The 20,696-nt window shown below is 38.7% G+C and overlaps 1 protein-coding gene across 3 annotated transcripts in view; it reads right to left on the bottom strand.

Moving 5' to 3' along the window:
* CBL (Cbl proto-oncogene) overlaps positions 1-20,696 on the bottom strand; it is an 83,020-nt gene that overhangs the window by 31,502 nt on the left and 30,822 nt on the right. For all 3 annotated transcript variants that reach the window (XM_033119435.1, XM_033119439.1, XM_033119438.1), the window contains one exon: positions 379-525. In XM_033119435.1, coding sequence (XP_032975326.1) covers positions 379-525 — 147 coding nt within the window. The remainder of the gene's footprint in view (positions 1-378; positions 526-20,696) is intronic.

Raw genomic sequence — 20,696 nt, 5'->3', positions numbered from 1 at the left:
ACAATTCCATTCCTAGGTATGTAACTCTGGAGAAACTATTGTATATGAACACAAATACAATTTTGTTCCCTATAGCACTGTTTGCAGTAGCAAATAATTTCAAATGTGAATGTCAACTAACGTAATGGACAGAGAGAGAAAGAGAAGAATATTCAAAGAGCATGGGTTTCAACTGAACCTGCAAAGGTTTATTTCTTCAAAAAAAACAGGAGCGGGGAGGGGACAAAAAATGTTAATATTTACCAAAGCTGGGAAGTAAGTATATACATAATCATTATTTTTCTGTTTTCTCATATTTTAAATATTTCATTAATTAAAAACTAAACAAAACCCCACAATACAAGCTTCATTGTTCAAATTCATTATTTTGAGACTTACTTTTCCCCAAAAGCTTTCCTCCAAAATTCTGCAGCATCTGCTTTAGTAATCCGAAATGTGTCTCCTTGAAAGAGTCCATTTGGGAAGATTCCTTTTAGTTCTGCCAGCATGTGACTGAAGATCAGGGACAGTTTGGTTAGGTTTCGCCTACAAATAATCAGAAGTACAATAATTAAATAAAGATACAAAATCATTTTTATCTTAAATGCACTGAATTCACCAAGTGTGTTAATATGTGAACATTAAAATACATTTATAAAAACCCTCTTCAAGTATACTTTCTGGCCAATATTATTCCAAGATATATAAAACTAAGAAAGAAGAGAGGAAAGAACACGCTGTTGACAATATTAAATACAGCTGAAACCTTAACAAGTGCTTGAGCTGTATGGGTCCACTTATACACAGATTTTTTTTCAATAAATAAGTACAGTATGGTAAACGTACTTTCTTCCCTGTGATTTTATTAACATTTTTTCCTCTAGCTTACTTTAAGAATACAGAATATAATACATATAACACACAAAATATGTGCTAATCAACTGTTTATGTTATCAATAAGGCTTCTGGTCAACAGCAGGCTACTAGTAGTTCAGTTTTCAGGGAGTCAAAGTCATACAGGGATGTTCGACTGCATGGGTGGGGGACAGGCACCCCTAACCCTGTGCTGTTCAAGGGTCAACTGTACTCTATGATATTGTTATCTTTGTTCAAAGAAGGGCTTCAGAAGCTGTTTTTGCCCCAACATCAGAGAGAAGATGCAAACAAAAGGGCAGAAAGATTGTTGCAGCCACTAGGTCCACTCCTATTCCCTCCATTCAAATACAAGTTGTATGGTAAATAAGACAAAATAATTTACAGTAATATATCTTGAGGCTTTGAATCTTAAATTCATCAGGCCCACTAACTCTGAGCATAAACTAACATGAACAAATTTACTATTTTATGATGAGATGTAAGAGAATTCAACAAATAAGTGTAAGAACTTGTGCACCGCTATAACCACTCAACTCATAAGAGAAAGGAAATGTTGGAAAAGCAAAATATGTTATTTCCTGCTTTGCATAAGCTATTCAGGATCATTTTTTTAAATAACTTTTATTGGGGACTATTGGGGGACAGTGTGTTTCTCCACAGCCCATCAGCTCCAACTAGCTGTCCCTTAATCTAGCTATGAGGGCGCAGCTCAGCTCCAAGTCCAGTAGCCATTTTCAACCTTCAGTTGCAGGGGGCCCAGCCCACCATCCCATGCAGGAATTGAACTAGCAACCTTGTTGTTAGAACTTGTGCCCCAACCAATTGAGCCATCTGGCCACCCCTCTGGAAGCTCAGTGGCAGCCCACTGTCTTCAATCTAGTTGTGGAGGTCACAGCTCACTGGCCCATGTGGGAATCAAACTGGCATCCCTTTTGTTCAGAGCTAACACTACAACCAACTGAGCCATCCAGCCACCCCGCTATTCTGGGTTTTAAAAATCATCATATAGGGCCGGCCCAGTGGCTCAGGCGGTTAGAGCTCCACGCTCTTAACTCTGAAGGCTTCCCACATGGGCCCGTGGGCTCTCAACCACAAGGTTGCCAGTTCAATTCCTTGCGGGATGGTGGGCTCCGCCCCCTGCAACTAAGATTGAACACGGCACCTTGAGCTAAGCTGCCTCCTGGATGGCTCAGTTTGTTGGAGCGCCGGCTCTCAACCACAAGGTTGCCATTCAATTCTTTGAGTCCCGCAAGGGATGGTGGGCAGTGCCCCCTGCAACTAAAGATTGAACATGGCACCTTGAGCTGAGCTGCCGCTGAGCGGGATCCTGAATGGCTCAGTTGGTTGGAGCGCATCCTCTCAACCACAAGGTTGCCAGTTCGATTCCTCAACTCCCACAAGAGATGGTGGGCTGCGCCCCTGCAACTAGCAACGGCAACTGGACCTGGAGCTGAGCTGTGCCCTCCACAACTAAGACTGAAAGGACAACAACTTGAAGCTGAAAGGCACCCTCCACAACTAAGATTGAAAGGACAACAACTTGACTTGGGAAAAAAAGGTCCTGGAAGTACACACTGTTCCCCAATAAAGTACTGTTCTCCTTCCCCAATAAAATCTTAAAAAAAAAAAAATCATCACGTAACTCATCCAAATAAAAAATAAATTAAAATTCTCAATAAGATGATGTCACAGAAATAGCGGGTGAGGTGATCTTGAAATCTCCCCTGGAATTAACAACAAACTGAACAGCTGTAATTCCACAAAGGACTCCCTGCGCAGCAGACAGGCAAGCCCAAGAGACACACAACTGAAATCATCTAAAGGTGGGCAAATTGGGCGAGCGGGGGTTAGAGAGAAAGGGGAAGTGCGGAGATGTGGGCCATGTGCAGGCCAGGCCACAAGCTCTGGGCTTGCTGGATTTCAGAGCTATCACAGTCATGGGAGAGAGAACTCGGACTGCTAGGGCTCCTCTTATGGCCCACAGTCCTGCCTGAGGGATCAGCATATAACACGGCTAAACCCAATGTTCATGGAAGAGACCTCAGAGCAAAGACTGAGGAAGAAGGGTGAGAACAGAGGTTTAAGCCCTCACTGCCAAGCAGAAGATGGAAGCCTTACGCATGGAGCTTACCCGCCTCCTCCCCACCCTCCCAGAGCTCGCCCCACTCCCATCCCCCCAGTGCTAGAAGCAAAACGGCAGCAGTGTCACATCAAAAGAACAGAATATTTACAGCTCTGAGGGCTGCAACCATGCAACCCCAAACTTGCAGCGCAGATAGTTCGGCTAAGGGGAAGGAACACTGGGTGTAAGATAGCTGTGCTGGTGGTCGCCGCAATTGCTCAGAGCCACCTCTCACAACCCACACTGCCCCTGCCCCCACTTATCTTGGCGGATCCTTGTAGGGGTAAACAGAGCCACTGAAACATATAGGCTCTGAATCTGGTGCCGGAAGAGCTTTGAGACTCAGAAGCTCTCCACATCCCCCCATGGTGGCAGTGCCGAGACCCAGGCGACCTGCTCACAGAGGAGAAGCCCACCTTCCAGGGAACCCCACATCGTATGAGAAGCTGGAATAGTGCAAGACAAAATATAACATTACAGCATGAGAGAGAATAAAAGGCTGCAGCGGGAGAGAAAATAAAATACTCCACCAACACCTACTGGAAAGCAAAATAAATACTTCTTCCTATCAACGTGTTGCAGAACCCATTCCTATAGATGTCTAGGAAGAGAAATAATAATTCATTAATTACCATGAATAACCAAGGTAACAAGGCAGCTCTGAAAGAAAATGAGAAGTCTCTGGAAAATGAACATGGAAATATGTGACTTAAATGACAGAGAATTCAAGATTGCAGTTCTGAAAAAACTCAACGAGATGCAAGAAAACACAGACAGGGAGTTTAATGAATTCAGAAACATAATCAAAGAACAAAATGAACATTTTACAAAAGAGATTGAAATTTTTAAAAAGAACCAAATAGAATTTCTAGCAATTAAGAACTCAATAAAAGAAATGAAGAATAAAACAGCCAGCTTAGGTAGTAGAGTTGACCAGATGGAGGAAAGAATCGGTGACATCGAAGATAGAAATCTGGAAATGACACAGATGGAAGAAGCGACTTAAGAGTTCAAAGAAATGAAAGAACTCTACAAGAACTTTCTGACTCCATCAGAAAGAGTAACATAAGAATAACGTGCATACCAGAAAGAGAAGAGAGGGAGAAGGGAACAGAGACTATATTCAAACAAATAGTCGATGAGAACTCCCCAAACTTGTGGAAAGAACGGGATCCTCGAATCCAAGAAGCACACAGAACACCTAATTACCTCAATCCCAACAGGTCTTCTCCAAGACACATTGTATTGAAGCTGTCTAAAATTAATGACAGAAAGCATCCTTAAGGCAGCCAGGGAAAAGAAGACGATAACCTACAACTGAAAGCCCATCAGATTATCATCAGATTTTTCAGCAGAAACTCAACAAGCCAGGAGGGAGTGGACTCAAATATTCAAACTATTGAAAGAGAGAAATTTTGAGCCAGGAATGATATATCCAGCAAAGGTACCCTTTAGATATAAAGGAGGAATAAAAACCTTTACAGACATACGGAAGCTGAGGGAATTTTCTTCCCCCCACCCGCACTTTTGGCCACCTACCCCCACGTCCCCCCTCAACACACACACTCCAGTTCAGGCCGTTGTTTCTCAGTCTAGTTGTGTAGGACACAGCTCCCTGGCTCATGCAGGTATTATGAGACTTGCGCTCCCCCTGGCTGAGGGAGTCGATCGCCAGTCGTCTCAGTCGTCTGTCAGCCGCTCACAGCAGCTGACGGCAGCTCTCACCGGTTGCCGGTTGCTCACAATGGCTGCCGGCCACTCACGCTGGCCACTGGCCACTGGCCACGGCAGCGGGCTGCTGTTCACTCATACTGGCCACCAGCCACTCATGGCAGCACACGGTAACCCACGGCAGCACATGGCAGCTCACGCTGCCCTCTGGCTGCTCACGGCAGCCCAGCTCCAGGGAGAGCTGTTGTTCACAATCTTAGCCGTAGAGGGCGCAGCTCACTGGCCCATGTGGGAATCGAACTGGCGGCCTTTGGCGTTAGGAGCACAGCGCTCCAACTACCTGAGCCACCAGGCCGGCCCTGGGAATTTTTTAATACATGAGCTGCACTACAAGAAATACTGAAGGAGGCTATTCAACCTGAAACAAAAAAGCAAAAGAATACAAAATCGTGAGTAGGATTCCGAAAAGACAGACAGCAGCAGGAAATGGCAACCCCAAACACTATACACTTACACATAACATACAGGGTAGGGGCGGACGGGTGGCTCAGTTGGTTAGACCGCAAGCTCTGGGCAATGGGGCTGCCGGTTGGATTCCCACATGGGCCAGTGAGCTGCGCCCTCCGCAACTAGAATGAAGACAATGAGCTGCCGCTCAGCTCCCAGGTGTCTAAATGGCTCAGTTGGTTGGAGCGCGGGCTCTCAACCTCAAGGTTGCTGGTTCGACTCCCACAAGGGATTGTGGGCTGCGCCCCCTGCAACTAACAACGGGCAACTTGACCTGGAGCTGAGCTGTGCCCTCCACAACTAAGATTGAATGGACAAACAACGTGACTTGGAAAAGTCCTGGAACTATACACACTGTTCCCCAATAAGTCCTGTTCCCCTCCCGCACCCCCCCAAAAAAAAAAAACAGGCAGAGGACCTGAAGAGACATTTCTCCAAAGAGGACATACAAATGGCCAATAGACATATGAAAAAATGCTCCACATCACTAATCATCAGAGAAATGCAAATAAAAACCACAATGAGATATCACCTCACCCCAGTCAGAATGGCTATCATCAACAAGACAAATAGTAACAAACGTTGGGAGAGGCTGTGGAGGAAAAGGAACCCTCAAACACTGTTGGTGGGAATGCAGACAGGTGTAGCCGTTACGGAAGGCAGTGTGGAGAGAGGTTCCTCAAAAAATTAAGAACAGAATTACCATATGACCCAGCAATCCCTCTCCTGGGTATCTACCCAAAAAATCTGAAAACATTTATCCGTAAAGATGTATGTGCTCTGGTGTTCATTGCAGCTTTATTTACAGTGACCAAGACATGGAAACAACCAAAGGGTCCTTCAACAGATGATTGGATAAAGAAGATGGGGTATATATACACAATGGAATACTATTCTGCCATAAGAAAAGATGAAATAGTGCCATCTGTGACAAAATGGATGGATCTTGAGGTTATTATGCTAAGCGAAGTAAGTCAGACAGAAAAAGTCGAGAACCGTGTCATTTCACTGAAATCTGAGATACAAAACTGAAAGCAACAAAGGAACAAGACAAACAAATAAAACAAAAACTCATAGATACAGACAACAGTTGAGTGGTTACCAAAGGGTAAGGGGGGAGGGGAGTGGTAGAAGAGGGTAAGGGGGACCAAATATATGGTGATGGAAGGAGAACTGACTCTGGGTGGTGAACACACAATGTGATGTACAGATGATGTATTACAGAATTGTACACCTGAAACCTATGTAACTTTACTAACATTGTCACCCCAATAAACTTTAATTTAAAAAACAAAATTCTCAATAAAAAGGACTACTTAAACATCCAGACCTAACAAATATTTTCAGTAAATCAAACCTTAAAGAAGTATGCTTTACAAAAACTCCTCTTCCTTTACCAAAAATGAAATGGTAACATCCAAATTATGTAAAAATATCTACATAAGTGCATATGCCACTACTCAATGTTTTAACACTTAGTTAACTTTATTCTTTATTTTTTTAAGTTAACTTTATTCTAATAATTTGTTTAATGGATGTGATTATAAAGATGCCACACAGTACCAATGTAACACACCAGATAATATTTCCACTTTTAGGTATGTACTTTAGTCAGATTATCTTTATCTTTAATGGTATTATCATACAGGACAAGCTATAGATGCTTTAGATATTGTTATACACCCAAACAGCTACTGATTACACTTGCTTATTTTCCCCTGCCTCAATAATCAGTGTTTATGTATTCAAAAGTCTATTCTTGTTATACAAGTGGACTAAAACATTTCAAGTCAATTCATGATCAAATTTCATTGCCTAAGAATTCTCTTTAATAGAGAGAGATTTTTTTTTTCCTTTTTATGCTACACTAGAGAGTCACCATCAGTCTCATCTTTGTCTTTCCTGGATAAAATGCTGCACCAAAGTAACCAAGTCTCTCTAGCCCTGACTCTTGCTGCAAAATGCTGCTGAAATCTATCCAGTCAGCTGACCAACAAATCAGCTTCGGTTTTTTGATATTTGTCTTCTTGCACTTGCAGCAAGTTATTCTGTTTCTAATTTTCTATTTGTTTTCTGAAAGCAGCTACAAAAGTGGTAAAACTTTGAAGATAATTGAAAATTCATACGCTAAATAGCTCAAAGACAAAAATACAAGCACATGTCCAATGCCTAAACTCTGTCACTGTTTTCCTCCCTGCGCTGTGAGATCCTTCACTTACTGCTGGTTAGGACTTTTACTATTTTAAAAATAAAAATTGAAAAGATCAAGAATACGTGTATCACAGAGAGATTCTGAATCAGCACAAATTATTCCCAATGACTTTACTTACAAGTCTTAAGGAGGACACTAGACTACACAGTGCACTGAGCCTCAACATTTATGTAACATTCTACCAAATGTTAATTCTTAAAGATTGGTAGGTGAGAGTCCATGATTCCCTTAAGATATGCTAAATGGTCAGAACCTACAATGTGTAAAGAACTATGCTAAACAGTACAGCAAAATATGACAGAAAATATATATTCACACTCCCTAGGTTACAACAGAGCTTTTCTTAGAAAAAAATAGGTTTGAATCTTACTTCTTCCCGAAAATATCTGTCCTTGGTTTCTCCAGTGTTGTTCTCTTGGTTCTCCTACTTGCTTTTGTTCTTTCTTTGCCTTTTCTTCCTATTCTCTTAATAGAGCTATTTCCCAAGAATTTGTTCTCTATTTTCCTTTTAATCTCAAGGCTTCAAAAACTATTTTGCAAATTATTCCCAAACCTTAGACATTGGTAGCTTTCCATCTGCCTACATTTCTCCATTCAAATGCTAACTACTTCAAAGCAACATGTTCAAAATTGAACTAATCCTCCTCTCAAATCTGTTCTTTTTTCATGTTCTCTATTTCTGTATTTAATGACACCACCATCTTACTTTCTAGCAGTTCAAAACCTCGGGCTCAACTTGACTTCTTCCATTTTCCTTATTCTCCATATCTGATTTATTTGTCAATTTGCTGACCATTTGTTGTCAATCCTACCTTTGAATTACATTATTATTCTAATATGCACTCCTTGCTACCCTTCACCTACCTACTCCATAATTCAAACTTCAGTCCCTTCCTATGCACATCCAATCATACCACATATAACTGTCTTCTTTTTTTTAAATGATATTTATCCTTTAAAGTTATTCTGAAGTTTATTTTTTATTATTATTTTTTTAAATTGGGGAATATTAAGGAACAGTGTGTTTCTCCAGGGCCCATCAGTTCCAAGTCGTTGTCCTTCAATCTAGCTGTGGAGGGCACAGCTCAGCTCCAAGTCCAGTTGCCGTTTTCAATCTTTAGTTGCAGGCACAGCCCACCATCCCATGCGGGAATTGAACCAGCAACCCTGTTGTTCAGAGCTCGTGCTCTAACCAACTGAGCCATCCAGCCGCCCCCTCACTGACTTTTAAGGAAGGGAAAAAAACAATTTCCATAGTGCCAATGGGACAAAACCCAAATTCAGCTTCCATTTTAAGACTTTCCACTGATCTGGACTTAACCTACCTTTCTAACTAATTTCTTAATTCTTCACTAGTATATTCTAGCCAAATTGAATACTTCATCTTTTCTTATATGTACTACTATATGTACTTTCCTACCTCTGAGCTTCTGCTTATCTGTTTCCCTGGTCTGAAGTAAGACCCAACTTAAATGTCATTTGTCAAGAAGCCAAGCTAGAAGTAATAAATCTCTAAAATACCCCCAGCATTTTCACTGCAGTTCTTAGTCATCTGAACACATCTTGTACTAAAGTTATCTGTATACATGAGAGCTGAATCCATTTATGATGTGTATTTATATCCCCTTGGGCATCTGGCACAATTTCTAACCTTCATTATACCCTCAGAAAACATCTGATTGCCTATTACCGTGTTTCCCAGAAAATAAGACCTAGCCAGACAATCAGCTCTAATGCGTCTTTTGGAGCAAAAATTAATATAAGACCCGGTCTTATTTTACTAATATAATATAATGTAATATAATATAATATAAATACCGGGTCTTATACTGATTTTTGCCCCAAAAGATGCATTAAAGCTGATGGTCTAGCTAGGTCTTATTTTCGGGGGAACACAGTATTTGCTAGGTACTCAGGATGGACACAACAATGGACAAAATTCTTGAATTTATGGCATTTAAATTCCCTTGGGAGTATCAGATGGTGGGATAAAAGTACTTTGAAGAAAAACAAGACAGGGTATGAGAGAGTCATGTAGGGTTGCCATTTTAGAGAGGGTGGTCTTAGGAACCTCTCTGAGTGTTGATTTTTAAGCCAAGTCTGAAGTAAAAACAGGAAGTGAGTTTAGGGATGTCCAGGCCTTGTCCACATCTTTGACTCTTCAAATAATTTTCCACTGAGAATCTACCAGGTATCTAGCACTATGCTGGACCAGAGATAAAATACACATACCAAAATAATGGACAGAAAGCTTTCTTAATTTGTAAAGTAAGCCACAAAAAAGGGCAAGTTATTGACCACAGGATATAATGGCACCATGTACCAAAGAGCAGTTCAAAGTGCTGACTAAAATAGCTACTGACAATCAATTTAAGACTCTTTCCTACTCAAGGATGCATCCCCCAAAAAGCCAGCTTACATTTCTTAAAACCAACAGAGATGCACACCGTCAGCATCACCCTTCTTAAAAGGAAATCAAGAATCTATAAAAGCCCATGGGGTCACAACATTTTGGAACTGATGTGAGTTGCAATTCTGTTCAATAACATTTTTAAGGCCTTAGGCTTATGGTTCAGTGTCTAGAATATATAGGGCAGAATTTAATCAGGAGAATCTGTCTAAACATGTGAACTCAGATTATGCATGATGGCTATTTGGGCTTACTACAAGGCAATCAATACTTTTCAAACTTCTCTCAGGAGTTACTTCAACTCATACAATATGTTCTCCCAATTCTCTAAAGATCCACAAAGGAGCACAACTGTTCAATTTTTTGTAAATGCCCTGAGGAGAAAACTTTCCTTTCTTAATTTCCAGTAGTAGGAAGTAGTACAGGTTTTTCTTTAACTCACTATTTGAAGAAGGCAATTTTTACTACCTTTAAATCTAACCATCTACATACATGCAAGCAACTTCAAATTCTACTCTATAGCTTCCACCTTCCTCTTCTCTTCTCCTCTCACAACTTCCCCATAATCAAATGCTAATTCTATATGCAGTGTCAATTGTTTAAGTTCAACAAGGGTGTCAGTCCTTTTCCAACTCAGATCCTACTCTAAAAGTCAATGTACCTTAGACCTAAAGTAAGGGGTATACATTTTTCTGTGTATAATTTCAGTTAATAAGGGACTAAGATTTATTAGGCTGGTGTAAAAGTAATTGAGGTTTTTGCAATTTTTAACCTTTTAAGCCACCATTACTTTTGCACCACCTAATATATGTCACCAATAGTTAGGTATATTAAAAATTAAAGAAGGGGCAGCCAGGTGGCTTAGTTGGTTAGAGCGCGAGCTCTCAACAACAAGGCTGCCGGTTAAATTCCCGCATGGGATGGTGGGCTGCGCCCCCTGCAACTAAAGATTGAAAACAGCAACTGGAGCTGAGCTGCACCCTCCACATCTAGACTGAAGGACAACAACTTGGAGCTGATGGGCCCTGGAGAATACTGCTCCCCAATATTCCCCAATAAAAATGAAAAAAAAATTTTTTTTAATTAAAGGAGCAATTATAGCTCCTGTTTTAGTTTCACAGTAGGAAAAAAAGTGTACAACTTGATAGGAATCACAATCAACATCTCTACAGATCAAGCAAGAGAGTGTTGAAAAGCAACTTTTATATGAATATGAGATAAACAGAAAATTCCTCAAATGATGCCGACCAGTACACTTACTACTACACGAAATAATGGGGGGGGGGGGGGGGAGGGAAGGCTATCTTGTTACTCCTGGCCGAGAAGTATTATGCAGAGAAACAGGAAATGGAAAAAAGAACACAGTATGGGAAGATAAATTAACCCTTAGTATTAAAATGTATTTATTAATGTTTAAGACAAGTACTGAGAGCATTACCACCCTTTTTTGTTTTAATGAAAATCCCTTAGAAGTACAATAACAGTTTTAAGACAAAATAATTACTGCGAAATGAACATTAAGAAGTTGAGGTCTTCTAGAAAAAAATAATGACCTACAAAACAATTAATCCAATGTATTCATCAAGATAGTCTCACGGTTACATTTTTTTTTGAAATTCCACTTTGATAATCAGAAATAAATTCTGTAATTGACAAGCATACTTTCTTTATTCCTTCTATAAAGGAATACCTGATAATATATATGATGACAGCCAAGAGTACTAGAGATCTAAAATATACTTCCTGATCTCCCATTAACTTATTGTGTCCTTGGGTAGTTATTTAACCTCTCTGGGCCCGTACTGCCTCAGATGTAATAAAAGCTGGAACCAATTACTCTGAAAAATCTCCCTATCTATTAAAATGTATGAATTTATGCTATACCACTGATTTGAAATTGGAAAAGAAACCTTAACTTCAGCAGTTTAATTTCATAAGAGGGTCAAAGAAGAAAGACAGAGAGATAGAAAACTAGTGTTTTTCCCTATATGACTAAGAACTAGAAATTATACCAAGAAATAATAATTTTTAAACGTATATTTTTATCCCTGCCTGCAAGACTTTAAATGAATTTATGTCTTATGGAATTTAAATAAACAGTTAATTGTGTAAACTGTATATGGGGCCTGAAATTAATCTAATCTGATGAATTAAAATACTGTTATCTACTCTGACACTAGGGATTGGCTAAATCCCAGAATGTTAATTATTTTACTCAAAGAATTTTACAATTTCTAAAGAAATAACACAGAAACATTGAAAATCATGTCAGCCATTTCAAAACTGTCTAATGTGAAAATGGTTCAAAGACTCAGAAAGAAGTTTCTTTGACTTTTTAAAAGGAAAGCAGAACTTTCCTTTTAAAAATAATTTAGTTAATTGTAGAATCTACGTGGTAAGTATATGATTATTTTAAAATTCTTTCAACTTTTCTGTATGACTAAAAAATTCCGTAATAAAACACTGGGGAGAAGAAACCCCAACAATCTAGGCTGAATTCTATTTTAAAAATATTTGTGGACCTAATGATTCTGTAGTTCCCAGTGGAAAAATGATTAACATTAACATTTTTAATACAATGATTAACAAACCAGCTGCACAACAATATATACCATTTTGGAGTTGTAAACATTCCCAAAATGAGGTCACTATATAACCCATTCTTTGCCATTCAGCCATGGTACGGCCTGAAGAACTCACACAGTGATAAACTAATTCTACTGCTCAATGGTGAAGTTATCAATGCTTTAAGTATTTCATTTACTGATACCATTTCAGTGATAACTATGCTGTTTTTCCTATTAATTAAACTCCAAAAACCTTAGTGTCATCTAAAGAATGCTGAGTGAGAATATACTGAGATGACACTTATAACTGAAGAGCAGCATCCTCTGTTCACAGTAATCAGCTTTAAAAATAGATACAACGGAACTTCTTTCAACAAAGCTTCCCAGGAAGTCAACGCATACTGTTTAACTCTTATCTTCTTAAGCTGCTTTTAAAAAACGGCAAAATGAAAACCATCACTTACAAAAGGCCAATATAGCCAATATAAGCTAAAAATACCAATGACATTTTTTACTAAACACATATTAAGTATAATTGATACTATACTCGTGGTCCTGCTTTTGAGAATCCTAAATTATACGTGGTTAACATCACACAACATTAATAATCTAGAACATCCCGCGGTTTCATAGAATTATAAAGCTACAGGGATGCTAACCTAGTTCACTAAGTATGTGGAAAGGCAGCAGCCCACATGAGAATCTCCAACACTCCCGTCATACTTCTATCAAATTAATTTTAAAAGACACCCAATCTCCTTAATCCCCCTACACGAAAATCTTCAATGACTTCCCAATAACCACTAAAAAATTCAAATTGCTCAGTTTGTAAGTCAAAGCACTCACAATATGGTCCTGATTCACCTTTCTAAATATATACTGCTCAATATTTCCCAAAACATTCTATCCTTTATATCCTTTCTTTCCCATTATATCCTTTCCAGGCGGGCCCGGTGATGGTGTTATAAAAATATATGCCTCTCTCCATCTCTAATAGTTAACATTAAGGGCTTAATACGTATGTATCAGATACTTTGCTAAACTACATGTATACTTCAATTAACTCTCTTAATAATGCTGTGAAGTAAGAATTACTAATCCTATTCTACAAATGAGTAACAAAAACTTACTGACATTAAATAAACGTGCCCAAGGTCATAAGAGCTAGTATGGCAGAGCAGGTCTGTCTAATTCAAGAGCCCAGGCTCATTGGTATGACACACAGTATTTCCTTTCCAATGACTATGATTACTGAAATCCCATTGAAAGTTCATTTCAAATGCTGTCTCCTTGGTGTGTGTCGGGGGGAGGACAGGTTTGCCAGTCTTCATTTAATGTCTCCTCTCCAACTTTGGACAACACCCCACCCCACCCCGCCAATAGCATCTTGTTCATACTTTGCACAGGCTCCATCGTGTTCCTCTTTTTATCAGATGTCTTATTCCCCAGTGGGATAACAACTCCTTAAGGACAGGGGCAGGGAAGGTGCCTCACATACTTTATGCCCTGCAGTTGTAAACACACTGCCTTGCAGTTTACAGTCATTCAATAAAATATGCAGAATTAAATTGGAAAATACAACTTCCGTTTTAAGTAAACTTTTTTATTTTGGGATTTTAGGTTTACAGAAAAGTTACAAAAATAGATCATTCCCATATACCCCTCACTCAATTTCAGTTTCCCTTAATATATTACTGTGGTACACCTGTGAAAACTGAGATACCAACATCAGTATAGTCCTATTAACTAAACCCAGCCTTTATTCAGGTTTCCCAGGTTTTTTTCCCATTAATATCCTTATCTGCGCCAGGATCCAACCCAGGAATACCACGTTACATTTATTTGTCATATCTCCTTAGTCTCCTCTGGTCTGTGATAGTTTCTTAGCCTTTCCTTGTTTTCCATGACCTTAATTGTTCTGAAGTGTACTGGTCAGGTATTTTGTAGAACAACCCTCAATTTGTGTTTAGCTAATGTTTTCCTCATATTTTGACTGGGTTTAGTTATGAATTTATAGGAAAAATACCACAAAAGTGAAGTGCCCTTCTCATCACATCGTATCAGGGGTACATAAAGTCCATATGACATAACTGGTGATGTTAACCTTGACCACTCACTTAACGCAGTGAGTGTTTGCCATGCTTCTCCACTGTATAGTTACTACTGGAAAATATTTACTTTTCCAAAGGTATATTCCTTCTTTCCTAACCCATTTAAAACAGATCACTTATACTAGAGTCAACATTTTTAAATGATTAATGTGATACATTCTCATTAAAGCACAAACTATCGAGGCATAACATTTGTAAGTTAATATCTTTGGTTTTTGGTTGATAAAAACAAAAATAGCTTTAAAAATCATAGTGAACATTTAGCAAATGTTCACTAAGCTACATTAACTTATGGTGCTGTCATTATTTCTTAAAGAATTCAAGAATATAATTAGACTTCTCTATAAAATAACCCAAGTTCTGAAAGACAACTATGTAAATTACATACACTTAGAGCATTTGTCCACAGCTAAAAACATATTAACTCTGAGAACTGATAACTACTTCTCTATACCAGTTCCTTAAGGAACATACTAACATATCAGTAACAAAATGCAGAAATCTCCAAAACTTCTCATACCCTTTCCCACAACAAATAACAAAAACCACCAACCACCTTTCAGAAGGCTCATCCCGTGAACTTAAAAAACAAATTTAAAAATATACAGATAAATAGACAGACAAAACAAAGTATACTGAGCAGAAAACAGCTCTAACAAAATCTAATTAAATATGTAGAAAGTCTATCTAGTTATCATTAATTATTTAACTCCTGAGTATGACACATCAGACATCCATTTCCACTTAAACATATAGTTTCTCTGAACAAATATAGAGTAGCTACTAAACGTTGCTATTCTCAAAACTCTGAAAAGAACATGGAATTTTCTATAGCTATCTGAATCTAAGACTGGAGGGATTAAAACCAGGGAAATCTTCATCACTGCCATTTCTTCAATGTATTTTCCATTAAAAATAATTCTCCTCAAGTTCAAGATTCTGTGTCTTTATACAACTCTGATATTAGTATTTCACTTATTTACTTAGTAGTACTTAGTATTTAGTTAGCAGTATTTTATCAAATTTAACATATTTTTATTAAGAAACTATAAACAAAGATAATGTCAGATAACATAGAAAAGAAAGTCTCCCTGGACCTGACTATCCAGTTATCAAAGCAGTCTCACACACTTAGGCAGACTTTGGTAGACTAAAGTAAAAAACCAGGTGTCACAAGAGCATGAGGAGGAGAACCACTAATTAAAACTAGTATAATTTAGGAGGCATCTTGGACTTGAAGGAAAAAGGAATTTCCAGATAATATGGGAGCGAAAAGGATTCTAGGCCAAAGGAATGACCAAAGCAAAGGCTCAGTAAAAGAGTTCAGGGACTATCAAGTCGGCTGGTGTGGCTAAAGGCTAAAATGTAGAATCAGTAGCATATGACAAAACTAAAAACACTGGCAGGACTCAAAATACAGAAGATAATCTTCAGTATGAGAGATATAACAAATGCAGCAGGAAGTCATTAAGGGTTTAGAACTGGAAGTGACATCGAATCTTCCAATCTGTTTTAAGGCCACAAGTAATGACAGTAGTATGCAAGATGAATTAGAGGGGACAACGACAAAAGCAGTGAGATCAATTAGGATAATACTGCAGTAGAAAGGTAACGGGAGCCTGAATGAACATGGGCAGTAAAATAAAACAGATTTGAGAGCTACTGCAGAAGTAAAATCAAGAAAATAAGATGACTGAGCGGGAGACAGAAGATGATGAACCTGAAACTCTGAGCCCAAGCAACTGGAAGTAGAATCTTAAAATAATATATTAATAAAAATTAATAGTTTTAAGGACTTACTATGTGTCAGGCACTTTGCCTATTTTAATATTTAATTCTCATTCACAATTCTGTAAGATGGATTCCACCAATACCCCCATTTTATAGATGAAAAAACCGAGGCTGAAAGAAGTTAAGCCAAGAATTCCAGTAGTCCATGCTTGTCACCACTATATAACAACTCAGGGAACACAGAAGAGGAAGTTGGTATGCTGATGAAGAGGATATATTCTGTGTTCAGACATGTTGAGTGTGAGATGCCCAAAAGATATTAATATGGCAATGTCTAGCAGGAAACTTGGGAAAGAGGTAGCAAGTAGGGAAACAGATCTGTAAATAATCTGTGTAAGACTGTTGACTCTGTGGGGAATAGAATTGTCTGCTAATGCCCTCACACAGGGCAATCAAAATGATATGGAGTTTTTATCAAATCAACATGTTGTCTATCTTAAATGTACACAATGTTATATGTCAAGTATATCTCAATAAAAATCTAACAAATTTAAAAAAACTGAAACGGAGTTTTGAAAAGACTTAAAGTTTCCCCCTTTGGGAGGAGTGTGGGAGTAGGTAGGATGGAGTCAGAACAGAAAAGAACAGCAGAGGCAGGCTTCTCTTATACAAAGCAGTACAAATCCATGTGAAAGATACATGGAAATACTGGGCAGTCAATGTCCCAAATGAGCTATATTTATCTATTTACATTTTTAATTTTTAATTTTTTTTTGGTGTTCTCACATAAGGCAGAAATTAATGCCATCTCTGAGACACAATCTTTGTTTCTTAATACAGACTTGATGAAAATGCATTTAGTGTCTTAGTACTTCCTCACAGATTTCAAATTTTAGGAATTCTAACACCCATTCAGTAGTATCTATTATGCCTCTCAACAGGAAAACGTATATGGAATTTATACATTAGAGCCACTATACAAAAATAAACAGTATAGGGGCAGCCGGATGGCTCAGTTGGTTAGAACGCGAGCTCTCAACAAGACTGCTGGTTCAATTCCCACCTGGGATGGTGGGCTGCGCCCCCTGCAACTAAGACTGAAAACAGCAACTGGACTTGCAACTCACCTGTACCCTCCAAAACTAGATTGAAGGACAACGACTTGGAGCTGAGGGGCCTGGAGAAACACACTGTTCCCAAATATTCCCCAATAAAAAAATAAATAAAAATAAAAATAAAAAATGAACAGTATTTACTGAGTTCATTAAATTCTGTAAAACGTGATAAAATGGCAATACTGTCAAATGGGCAGAGGTATATTCATGAAGGGGGAAACAGAGCATAAGAATAGATAATAAAAATCACAAAAGTATCTTGACTAGAATAAAAGAAATTTAAGGGCCGGCCCAGTGGCTCAAGTGGTTGGAGCGCAGAGCTCCTAACAACAAAGTCACTGGTTCAATTCCCACATGGGCCAGTACAGCTAAGATTGTGAACAACAGCTCTCCCTGGAGCTGGGCTGCCGGGTGAGTGAGCAGCCAGAGGTCGGAGCCAGCTGTTGTCTGCTACTGTGGGCTGCAGCGTGCTACCACGTGAGTGGCTACCACGTGAGTGGCTACCACGTGAGTGGCTACCACGTGAGTGGCTACCACGTGAGTGGCTACCACGTGAGTGGCTACCACGTGAGTGGCTACCACGTGAGTGGCTACCACGTGAGTGGCTACCACGTGAGTGGCTACCACGTGAGTGGCTACCACGTGAGTGGCTACCACGTGAGTGGCTACCACGTGAGTGGCTACCACGTGAGTGGCTACCACGTGAGTGGCTACCACGTGAGTGGCTACCACGTGAGTGGCTACCACGTGAGTGGCTACCACGTGAGTGGCTACCACGTGAGTGGCTACCACGTGAGTGGCCTGGCGGCCTGCAGCAGCCAGCAAGAGCTGCTAAGGGAGGTGGGGGAGGTGGGGTGGGGGGTGGGGAGGTGGGGGTGGGGAGTGGGGGGGTGGAAGCTACATCAAAGTGCCAACTTAAACCTATAATGACAAATCAGTAATAAATCCGTAAAAATCTTCAGAATGCACAAATAGAACTGGAGATACAACTAAAAAATACAAAAAGTAATTTAATAACAGAATACAATTAACTCTATTCTGATAATTTTTACTAATTTATTCATTCCATAAATACTGAGTGCCTACTATATGGCAAGCACTGTTCTTCAACTTACAAATGTAGGGAAAATGGACTATTCCAAACCCTAAGTAAACCAAAAACCATTAAATGGTGTAGGTATCAAAATTCACTCCCCACCCTTAATAGGCAGTCAGACATTTACGAGTATGCATGCACAAGCATGCCCATCACACCGCGGTGGCACTACAGGAGAAGTTTTGCTATACATTCCCTGTAAAAGCTAATTTTTATTTCTACAAACTTCACACATACAGAAAGACTCATTTTGATTACTTCCATAATCAATGGCCACAAAAATTGGAGGTTAATTTCACTTAACAATATAGATTAAAAAATCCTAAATGATTATTAAATAGAATCTAGTGAATATATATATACACATATATACATATACTTATACATACCTACAGATATACATATATACATACATAGGGTGTCAAAAAAATGTATACAAATTTTAAGAAAGGAAAAAAACTGTATTAAAATCGTAATAATACATACCCGTAACAAAAGATGAATGAATACAAGTCAAGTTTGACTTCTGGAGAATTAGCCCTAGATTAAAAGCTCTTCTGGTCTGGACTAACAAAGTTTAAAAGGATCAAATTATTCCAAGTAACTCACCTGCGTCCCAAACAAAGCTCAAGAGTATTTATAATACGAAAGTATCTAAGCACCTAACAAAGTAAAATTAACAATGTCTGGCATCCAAGCAAAAATTACCAAGTATGCAATGAAGCAAGAAAATACGATTCTTAGTGAAGATAAAAATAAATTAACAGAATTAAATCCATGAGCAACACAAATAACAGGATTAACAGACAAGGATATCAAAACACTTATTATATTTATATGTACAAAAAGGTAAAGAAACACTTGCACGTGTTAAGTACACGGGAGACATTACAAAGATCCAAAGCCAACTTCTAGAGATAAAAACTAAAATGGAAGGGATGTGCAGCAGATTAAATAAATATTGCAGAAGAAAAGATCAATTAACTTGAAAACAGAGTAATAGAAACCACCCAAAATAAAACACTGGGAAAAATGAACACCAGTGGCCTGTGAAACATCAACTGGCCAAATATACATACAAATGGACTCCCCAAAGGAGAGCAGAAAAATGGGGCAAAAATATTTTTTAAGAAATAAGATTAAAAATTTTCAAATTTTATGAGAACTATAAATTTTAGACTGAAAAAGTACAGAGAACAAATTAGGATCCTCTCATACCTCTTTCCCAAGCCCAAGGAAGACATTTCTATGCCACCCTGCATCCTTTTCAAACTGAACCCCTCAACACAGCAATCTAAGCAGCTACAACCTATCCATAGGACACTTATTAAAATCTATTTACCATCCTTGATATTCTGTTCCTTTGAAATGTATAATGGTTCAACTACAAACAAGTCAGATTAGTTTGCCTTGCTCCAGAATTACAAAGTAGTATGTATCATGAAAAGCTTACTCTTTAAGAGATTAGAAGGAACTGCACCAAAATGACAGCAGTATCAATCACTTTCTTTTTCCTTTCACTACTGTCTCAATTTCCTATCATATGGCTATGCCATTTTTTAAATGTATATATTAATACAGCAGTTCTCAAAGTGTGCTACACAATCCTTGCAGAACCTTGAGACCCTTTCAGGGGGTCTGCAATGGTAAAATTATTTCCACAGTAATACTAAGAGACCACATGATTTGTCTTTTCCACTGTGTTGATATTTCCATTGATTACATAAAGCAATGGTGGGTGAGACTGCTAGTGCTCCAACATGAATCAAGACAGTAGCACTATACTGTACATGTAGTCACTGTATTCTTCACCACAACTTGCAGTAAAAGCAAAATGCTAGTTGCACTTAAGAATGTCCTTGATGGGGGGGGGGGGCGGTTAGCTCAGTTGGTTAGAGCAAGATTCTCATAACACCACGGTGGCCAGTTCGATCCCCACATGAGCCAGTGTGAACTGCGCCCTCCACAACTAGATTGAAACAACTTCTTGCTGGGAGCTGATGGGTCCTGGAAAAACACACTTAAAATAAATAAAAGTTAAAAAAAAAAAAGGAATGTCCTTGATGGAGAAGGAAAGATCACTAATTTTATTAAATCTCGACTGTTCAAGACTTTTTAATTATTCTGTGTGACAAAATGAAAAGTACACAAAAAGCACTTCTGTTGTAATAATGATGGCTGTCCTCAGAAAGAGCACTGTGCAGTGTTTACATTCTTAGTTGAAGTAGTCTCTTTTTTTCATAGAACATCTTTTTTGTAAGCCATTTTAACCATTTTTAAGTGTAAAATTCTGTAGCAT

Source organism: Rhinolophus ferrumequinum, chromosome 11 (assembly GCF_004115265.2).
Source record: "Rhinolophus ferrumequinum isolate MPI-CBG mRhiFer1 chromosome 11, mRhiFer1_v1.p, whole genome shotgun sequence".
NCBI lineage: Eukaryota > Metazoa > Chordata > Mammalia > Chiroptera > Rhinolophidae > Rhinolophus > Rhinolophus ferrumequinum.
The sequence above is the reverse complement of the archived record's forward strand: the minus strand, read 5'-3'. Positions and strand labels throughout refer to the sequence as shown.